This window comes from Siphateles boraxobius, unplaced genomic scaffold (assembly GCF_051911475.1).
Source record: "Siphateles boraxobius isolate OS27281-9 unplaced genomic scaffold, OSU_SipBor_1 144, whole genome shotgun sequence".
NCBI classification, from domain to species: domain Eukaryota; kingdom Metazoa; phylum Chordata; class Actinopteri; order Cypriniformes; family Leuciscidae; genus Siphateles; species Siphateles boraxobius.
Genome location: NW_027508749.1, coordinates 102,501 through 112,500, shown reverse-complemented (window position 1 = coordinate 112,500; position 10,000 = coordinate 102,501). Strand labels below are relative to the sequence as shown.

General features: G+C 34.6%; 2 protein-coding genes across 4 annotated transcripts in view; both read left to right on the top strand.

Moving 5' to 3' along the window:
* LOC143738496 (uncharacterized) overlaps positions 1-73 on the top strand; it is a 9,215-nt gene extending 9,142 nt beyond the window's left edge. Inside the window, exon 10 of the mRNA XM_077230467.1 lies at positions 1-73. This exon is cut by the window's left edge and continues 1,084 nt beyond it. The gene's annotated coding sequence lies outside the window, so the exon portion shown is untranslated.
* Positions 74-3,275: 3,202 nt separating this feature from the next.
* LOC143738501 (alanine aminotransferase 2-like) overlaps positions 3,276-10,000 on the top strand; it is a 12,052-nt gene continuing 5,327 nt past the window's right edge. The window contains exons 1-4 of one of the 3 annotated variants that reach the window (XM_077230479.1): positions 3,276-3,368; positions 4,728-4,823; positions 5,612-5,720; positions 9,084-9,217. In XM_077230479.1, the coding sequence (XP_077086594.1) occupies positions 4,731-4,823; positions 5,612-5,720; positions 9,084-9,217 (336 nt within the window). In that variant the 5' untranslated portion in view covers positions 3,276-3,368; positions 4,728-4,730. Of the gene's footprint in view, positions 3,369-4,727; positions 4,824-5,611; positions 5,738-9,083; positions 9,218-10,000 lie in introns of all 3 variants that reach the window. The other 2 variants (XM_077230480.1, XM_077230481.1) reach the window with 2 other exon arrangements.

Below are 10,000 nucleotides of genomic sequence, written 5' to 3'. Positions count from 1 at the left end.
TGTATATTGGCATTTGCACATTGTGCATGTGTATTTTTTTTTAACTAATAAATATAATTTTGTGACTGTTTTATTTCATTGTGTGATCCTCTTTGAACTTCTTTGCAAATGTTTAACCACCAAATGAAGCTAAACCTTTTTTTTTAAATGCTGCTACCAATAATAACTACAGTATATCACAGCGTTCACACAAACCACAATATCATTATGTTTATTATAAGCGCGCGATGCGTCTGTCTCTTTAAATGCGCGAGCTCTGAAAGGAAGATGGATTCTGATTGGCTGTCAATGTTTTAATCGTTCATCAGTTGGGGGAAAAAGTGAGTTCCACATGGTTTCACACCCTTTAAACTCTGTACATTTCATGTTTTCACCTCAAACCAACTCAGATATACGTAAACAAACGTCCTTTGCAGCACATTTATTTCAACAAATAAAACAGATTAATTAGCCCTATAAATCAATGAAATAATTTAACTTCCCCTGTAGTCAGTGGCGGTTCTAGAGGGGGGGCCAGGGGGGCCCGTGCCCCTGTGACAACAAGCTTGGCCCCCCTTGTGGCCCCCCTAAATGTGGAGTGTGAAATATTTTTTACAAAACTGTTTTTTTGCTATCGTTGTTATCGTTGTATGCGTATTATTATTTTTTTATTATTCTATCTTTGTGGATTTGCTTGTTCACGTGACAATTCGCATCACATTCGCGGGAATCGCGGCAGAATAACGTCTGTCTCCTGCACGCGAGAGAGGAGAGAAGGAGAAAGAAAGCTGGTCAGTTGCAAGTTCATTCTTTATGTGCGTATGGGGTGTGCGATATGCATTGTCTATTATGATATTGTAATCAATGTTTTAACTGTATACGAGGCACTGTGAGCTGACATCGCGTTTATCTCTCGTCCTTTCACTGCTGTGTGCGGTTCATAGGTAGGCTATGTCCCCAAATTAGTTTATGTCTTATATTTATATCATATTATGTTCTTATATTAGAATATCAGATCAGCAAGAGGGCCGTTTTCCCGTGCACAATTGCAACTGTGATATTGATGTTTTACAACAGTTAAATTAACAATAAGTGAACATTGGGAGTTACTTTTTAGACACAATATTGTCAATATTGTTTGTTTTCCCTTTATTTCGCCGACTAGAATTTAAAATGAAACCGTAGCAGAGTCTCAATGCAACAGACAGCGATGATTTATTGACTGAAATTCGCGTTTTGAAGGAATCACTTGCTCCTTTCCCGAATGAATCAGCCGTTTGAACAAATCGGTTGAATGAATGAATCCCTCAACTAACTTATGAAGACCGTGACTTGCCGCAGCCTACTGGCGGTTTTAGTTTCATATTTAAAGTACCCTTTAATTAGAACATTACAATTAGAAATCATTTCATATTTAAATATTGATTTAAAAAAAATCTCATAGCTTTATTTATGCAATTATAAATGGAGTGTAAATATATTAATGCCGCTTCTGTGTCACCTCTGCACTGCAAAGATGGATATTGATTAAATTATTTCATTTGACTGGTAACAGTGGTACTGTATAATTAAGTATTATTGTATAAATAAGTATAATTACTGTATAATTTGAATGTTAGTATTTGACATAAAAGGTGATTCATAACTCTAAATAAGTTTAGAAAGAATGTCCATATATAGGTGAAAATGCCCCTGGAAATCAATTTAAGGTGGCAAATTAAATTAATAAAAAATGAATAAAAAAATTAATTTCAGTCCCTGCTGTTAACTGACCACTGCATAGAATATTAAAAAATATGAATATCTTTGTAAGTCTGCTGTCAACAACAGGCCTAAACCAGCCATGGCACCAGCACAAAAACACAATCAGTAAAATATCATCTAATTATCAACAAAACATTGAAAATATTGAGATATATTTTTGTCAATATTGCACACCCCTAATGTACGGTATGAATTTTGATTTCTTCAGGTCTTAAAAAGCCTTAAATTTGACTTTGAAAAGTGTGCAGGAACCCTGTAAACGGTTAGCTGCTAGTAGTTACCTAGCAAGTCAGTTATTTTCAGTAAATGAATTAATACGCTTCTTGGTCCCCATTGCTTTTGCTCTATAGTTCTCACCAAAATGAAGAGAAAGAAGGACATCATGTCAATTACAATGCAAATGTAAAAATATAATGGAAATGCAAATGCATTGTTGAATGATTATAAACATGGTATTTTGCCTGTTAATGCCTGCAGTGCAGTGCAGAAAATGATATGACAACAATAAGGTCTAAATGTAACTGGCCCCTCTAACAGTACAACTGGCCCCAGGTTGGCCCCCCAGTTGAAATGGTCTAGAACCGCCACTGCCTGTAGTCAATAATCGTATCCCTTAAAACTCATCTTTGATCACTAAAATTACATATTTGAACGTTTTTTCCCGTGAAAACATTTATCATGCCTTGAAATAACTTGAATGTATACTTTCTTCAATTAGTAACCTATATATATGTGGATCCATGAATTTGCAAATGAGCCCCGCCTCCACTCACTCACACCAGCTCAGAGATTCACTCAGTCAACTTACTGAGGTAAACCTGCTCAATTGTGTCGCTCTTTACAACGTTGGATATGTTTATTTGCTTGACTGTTATCAAACAGCTAATAATGTGTTGTTAATGTTCACAAACCATGTTCCCATTCTCCATCTCAAGAGTCTCACAGATTCTAACAATCATCAGAAACGCTTTGAATATAGTTAATCATCACATCGTAATATAGCCTACAAATCTACCCGATTTTTCATATCAATAGAAAAATACACTGGGATAACCTGGCATCTCTTGAGACTCCCCTGCTAGTTCACTCTTAATTATATGCTAAAGCCCACCGGAAGTTTGTGACGTCAGAAACACCAGCGATTTCAAAGCGTGTTTTTGAGACTGTCTTTGGTTCACTGCAGTTTTAAGGAGAAAATACTCAGCAATGCTGCCGACTTATGAATTTACACATGGTTTGTCTTAAAGCATATTAAAAACACCATATAAACAACATTAAAATTGATTTTTGCCACAGGGGGGCTTTAATATGACATTATAATATCAAACTTGTTCAGAAAAATATCCCTGTTATTGCACAAGGCTCTGTTTCTGGATTTAGCATTTCATATGTTTTATAATATTTTTTATTTATTTAAATGTGTGCAATACTGTAAATCCATGAAATTTGCAGAGTTTAATGTGTATGAAATCGAATGTCTAACATTAAACTAACTATACCTCCGCTGATGTAAGTTAATGTAGTCATATATTAAACTGAGGTGTTTGACAAGAGGACGTGGACAGAAGATCTGAAGAAGACTTCCAGACCCGCATCAGACGAGGAAGAGTCTCCTCGTTAAACAGGTAAAACACTTATAAAGTCATATACAAATCTTTACTGAAAAAGAATGTAAAGAGATTCAGTAAAATTGGTAACACTTTACAGTCAGGTTAAATTTGTTAACATCAGCATGAACACATTTCAACACGTTCTTTGATATTGCATAAAAGGGTTTATCTTAATGATAAAAAATATTTTTTTAGGTTTTTATCCTTAAGAAATGTGTTTATTGCTTAATGAAAGGAATGGAAAGACACCATAAAGAATGACAACATCTTAATGTTAATTCCTATATTTACTAATACATTATTAAAATAAAAAGACATATGTTTTAATATTATTTAATAGACATGAACTAACAATGTATTTTTTTATTAACTAGCATGAACGGATATTAATATTATGTATTGCTTTTTGTTAGTTAATATTAGTTAATGCATTAATGACTTGAAATTTTATTGCAAAATATATGAAAATATATGTTTTTGGAAAGAAAAAGTATGAATTACCATTTTTTGTGGAAATTGTTTTATATCTGATGCCAGATACATTTTTTAAAATGATACATTTACAGTAAAATATTTGTTGGAAGTAGAAAGTAAAACATTGTTTTAAAAATATAAAATTCCTTGCATGATCGAATAATCTTTTAAGCTATTTAAATATTTAAATATTGAGTTATGTTCATATGGGAGTTCATGTAACATACCCATATGGATTATGACATATCAAGGCTGAAATGTGCAAAGATATTGTTATTTAATACTTGAATTCTCAGTTATGCTTCCTTTTAGGATCAACTTTGTCTGAGATGTTTCTCCTAAAATTAAATTAATATTCATAATAATAAAATATTAGGCTATTATAAAATACCAAAATATAATATTAAAATTATATATAATGCTATATTTTATAATAATAATAATTATTATTATATATATATTAGGCTATTTAGAGAAACATCTGAGACAATTAAAATTAATATATATAAAATAATAATCATTATTATAAAATATCAAAATATATTAATATTAAAATGATATATAATACTATATTTTATAATTATTATTATTTTATATATATTAATTTTAATCGTATCAGATGTTTCTCCTATAATTAAATTAATAAATATGAATATTAAGATATTATTATAAAATATAAAAAATATGTATAATACTATATTTTATAATAATAATTATTATTATGATTTATTTATTCATTTTATTTAGTAAAAGTGAGGAAGTAAAAACAGACGCGAATATTATCACTGGTTATGATCCAGTAAAAGTGTAGAGCTATAGAATGAAACATGAAGAGCAGCTCAGATCATTTGACAAGTATATCATAATTATTTTTTAAACGTCACATCTGTTCTTTCACAGGAAATGAATATGAGTGCGTCCTTTAAGAAGCTTCTGGATTTGAGTTCGGGAGACTCTCACAACGCTGGAATGAAGCCAATAACCTTTGTTAGACAGGTCTGACGAACTGCTAATTTTTGCTTAAATAAGTGATGTATTGAACATATATTGCTGAATTGCAAATTAACACAATGTGTCTTGCACTTTGGTTTTGTAGAGCAGAACGTATAATCGTTGCAGAATAGCTGCTTTAAGGTCAACATGAACAACGTAATGAACAATCACTCTTAAATGATTCATGAAGTGCATGTTAATCTACAGGACAAAATGTTTAACATAATCATTCATTAATAAAATGGAACAACCTTTACTTTTAAAGTCCCCCTGTGGTGAAAATCAAGTTTTTAATGTTGTTTCTACGTCTATGTGGTGTTTTTAATATGCTTTAAGACAATCCATGTGTAAATTCATAAGTCGACAGCATTGCTGAGTATTTTCTCCTTAAAACTGCAGTGAACCAAAGACAGTCTCAAAAACACGCTTTGAAATCGCTGGTGTTTCTGACGTCACAAACTACCTTGTAACCAATCAGATCAACGTGTGATCGTCAACGAGTGGATCTCTGATTGAGTGAGTGAGTGGAGGCGGGGCTCATTTGCATATTTATAGAACCGTATACTAAATGAGGCAAGGGTGTCGAGTTACATTCAAGATATTTTAAGGCATGGAGAAGTTTTTTTCCAAGGAAAAAACATTTAAGTATGTCATGTTGGTGATCAAAGATGAGTTTTAAGGGATAAAATGATTGACTACAGGGAGAATTTAAATCAAGTCACGTTGCTGAGACTCGTCACACAACAGAAGTGCATGTGTGGTGAATGGCGTTTCATGTGGACTTGTTTCAGGTCATCGCTGGATGTTTGTATCCGAGTCTCTTGCAGAGCGACGCTCTTCCTCCTGACGCTCGTCTCAGAGCTCAGATGTTACTCCAGCACTTTGATGGAGGCAGTATCGGTGAGATTGTCTTTGTGGTAAATTGTGATAGTTATAACATGTATTACACGCACACTACAGTTGAAAAGTTTCGGGTCGGGAAGATTTTTTTAATGTTTCAGAAATAAGTCTCTTCTGCTCACAGAAGCTGTGTTCATTTGATCACAAATACAGTAAAAATTGTTAAATATTATTCCGCTTTAAAACACCAGTTTTCTATGTGAATATATAGTAAAGTGTAATTTATTCCTGTGATCAAAGCTGAATTTTCAGCATCATTACTCTAGTCTTCAGTGTCACATGATCCTTCAGAAATCACTATAATATGATGATTTGCTGCTCGAGAAACATTTCTGATTATTATCAATGTTGAAAACCGTCATCATTTTGTGGAAACTGTGATACATTTCATTTTTCAGGATTCTTTGGTGAATATAAAGTTCCAAAGAACAGCATTTATTTGAAATTTAATATTTTGTAACATAAATGTCTTTACTGTCACTTTTGATCATTTTAATGCATCCTTGCTGAATAAAAGTATTAATTTCTGACCTCAAACTTTTGAACGGTAGTACATATATATTTAATCTGAAAGGCTGCATCCGAAATCGCATACTTCCCTACTATACTGTATAGTAGATGAAAAACAATATGGGTGAATCTCAATCAGCTCCCTAGTTCACTAGTTAGGGCACTGATCAGGGAGTCGGCAATTTTAAGGGTTGTCTCAATCGCAAATCTAGTGCACTGAATCCTTCGCTCCCTAAAAAAGTCCCATAATGCACCATAAAAACCAGGGAGCATCGATGCTCACTATGTTCCCCCGTAACTGAAGTTAAATCACTAGATGTTTTTTTACAGTACAAACCATTATTTAATTATATTTCAGCATAAACATACATCACTAGACAGGTCATGAACATAATCTAGCTAACATTTATAACGTTGCACATTTGTACTGTAACAAGCAGAGTATTTATCATAGTGTACTTAAAATAACATTAAAAAATAATGTCAGAATGATATCAGTTCTTGGGTTATGCAGAAACACCTGTAAAATAAAGACGCCAGAAATAGTTGTTGCAAATTAGCTCTAATAAATATTAATAATCAATAATAACTTGTTATCATTGATTATGAATATTTGGATCAGTTAATAGAATTAACTTAATGTAGTAAAATTAATATTACAATCAATTAACCTGTTTGTGCCGTGAACACTCAGTGTTAATTATTTATTAATTCTAAGAAATGTACATTTCCGGGGCATGGGAAATATCTTTCTTACAGTACAATACTATTCTGAGCCTGTAGTCAAAATCTATGATTAGGGACTCCAGTATATGAGCTTGAGACACGGACAACTAAAGACTTAAACTACTCTAACATACACATATAGTGAACAAAATTATAAACGCAACACTTTTGTTTTTGCCCCAATTTTTCATGAGCGGAACTCAAAGATCTAAGACTTTTTCTAAAAGGCCTATTCCTCTCAAATATTGTTCACAAATCTGTCTAAATCTGTGTTAGTGAGCACTTCTCCTTTGCCGAGATAATCCATCCACCTCACAGGTGTGGCATATCAAGATTCTGATCAGACAGCAAGATTATTGCACAGGTGTGCCTTAGGCTGTCCACAATAAAGGGCCACTCTAAAATGTGCCGTTTTATCACACAGCACAATGCCACAGATGTCGCAAGTTTTGAGGGAGCGAGAAATTGGCATGCTGACTGCAGGAATGTCCCCCAGAGCTGTTCCCCGTGAATTGAATGTTCATTTCTCTACCATAAGCCGTCTCCAATGGCGTTTTAGAGAATTTGGCAGTACATCCAACCGGCCTCACAACCGCAGACCACGTGCCCAGGACCTCCACATCCAGCATCTTCACCTCCAATATCGTCTGAGACCAGACACCCAGAGCTGCTGCAACAATCGGTTTGCAGAACCAAAGAGTTTCTGCACAAACTCTCAGAAACCGTCTCAGGGAAGCTCATCTGGATGCTCGTCGTCCTCATCAGGGTCTCGACCTGACGGCAGTTCGTCGTTGTAACCAACTTGAGTGGGCAAATACTCACATTCGATGGCGCTTGGCACTTTGGAGAGGTGTTCTCTTCACGGATGAATCCCGGTTTTCACTGTACAGGGCAGATGACAGACAGCGTGTGTGGCGTTGTGTGGGTGAACGGTTTGCTGACGTCAACGTTGTGGATCGAGTGGCCCATGGTGGCGGTAGGGTTATGGTATGGGCAGGAGTATGTTATGGACAACGAACACAGGTGCATTTTATTGGTGGCATTTTGAATGGACAGAGATACTGTGATGAGATCTTGAGTCAATTCAAGTCACCTTTATTTATACAGATTGTTTCAAAGCAGCTTTACAGAGATAACAGGAAAATAATGTTGTAATAATATTGTTAAATATAAAATTAAATGTCCCCAACTAAGCAAGCTAAAAGCCAATGGCGACAAAGGCGAAGAAAGGGGAAAAAGGCGACAGTGGCGAGGAACCAAACCCAGGCTCATTCGGGGGGCCAGTTCTGCTCTGGCCAACGAACGAACAGTGTATGATTATGATTTAGGCAGCATTATAGGTCAGAAGTCAGATGAGATCAGAACTTTCACAATATTTATCCAGTTCATCTGGTTGGGGTCGGAGTCATCACGCCAGTATGGAGTTTGTTGAGGTGTCCATGAGGCCTTCACAGGGTTGATGAGGCTGGCACTTCAGACCAGTTTTGGTTACTAAGTTCCTTTTTGAATTCTTCAATATTTTTTGCCGTACAACTTCTTATGAATTTATTAATGGTCTGGGGTTTGTTTTTCGTATAAAAAAATTTGGGAATATTGCAAACACTGGCAAATGATCACTGACATCCCTAATAAATGCACCGACATGTTTCTACGGTGGCCCTAAACAGACAAACACGTTTCATTACTATGTTGCTCTTTGTGCAAGGAAGCAAGCTTAGTTCAGCGAATAAAACACTGACACAATGATGAACAAGTAACAATAACATTCGCAATAACATATAGTTTTACTGAATAATTAAGTAAACATAATTTCTTAATTTATCCTTGTAAGAAACCTCATTGCTGAACTGCTACTCTCTGCTGTCTCAGACGATGACATATTTTCCTGTCGGCCACCGTAACTTTTGTTGGCTGCAATTCGTAACCTCACCACTAGATGCCGCTAAAAATCACACACTGCACCTTTAAATATAATGAATAATTTGTGTGTGTCTGATTGGTCCCAGATGCTACATAGTCATCCGTGTCCTAATGTGTCCGAATTCATGTACACCATATACTTATTCACTGTCATGTGACCTGTGATGCTCACGATCTGATTGGCTGTTTGGTTTCTTCACTCTTTAGGTTCATACACTGGGTCCTGTGGATCGATGTACGTGAGAAACACTATAGCAAAGTTTATTTCGCTGCGGGACGGAGGAATCCCATCCAGTCCAGAGCAAGTCTTCATCACTGTTGAAGCCCAGAGAGGTTTGATGGTATGATCTGAAACCATTCGTTTGTGATTTATGTTGTAAGCAGTGTTGGGGGTAACTCATTACAAGTAACTTGAGTTATGTAATCAGATTACTTTTTCAAGTAACTAGTAAAGTAACGCATTACTTTTTCAATTTTCAATTTTCAATCAACAAAATATCTAAGTTACTTTTCAAACAAGTAACACTAGTTACTTTTTTACATTTATTGACTGACAGCTCATGTTGTGAGAAATATTTTTTTGTAATACTGTTTTTATTGCATTTTCTTGAACACTTACACAACAATGTACATTACATGTCTGTAACATCACATATAATGTACAAAAACAAAACAAACAAACAAACACCGGGGCTCATATTACATGAAAAAGTGGGATAGCACAAACCAACATTGGATAATAAAGTATGTAATTTGGAAGTCAGAGTAAACAATACACTGCAATCAATAATAGCCACAGATAAGAGAAATAAAATAAAATAGGGTTAGTGCAAATTAAAATATATATTTTCAAATGGATATAATACCTAATCAAGCATTTTGTTCCTCCTCTATTATATTGTTCATATCCCCCTGCTCAATAAATAATAAAAAGGGGCTCCAAATCCTCTTAAATTGGTCTTCTTTACCCTTAAGAATATATGTTATCTTTTCCACTGCAATGCATGAAGATATTTCTCTTAACCATCGAGTTATAGTATGCCTTTCTATCTTTTTCCCAATAAATGGCGATGAGCCGTTTGTCATGTAGAATACACAGGGTCAATCAATACTTTAGTGTCCTT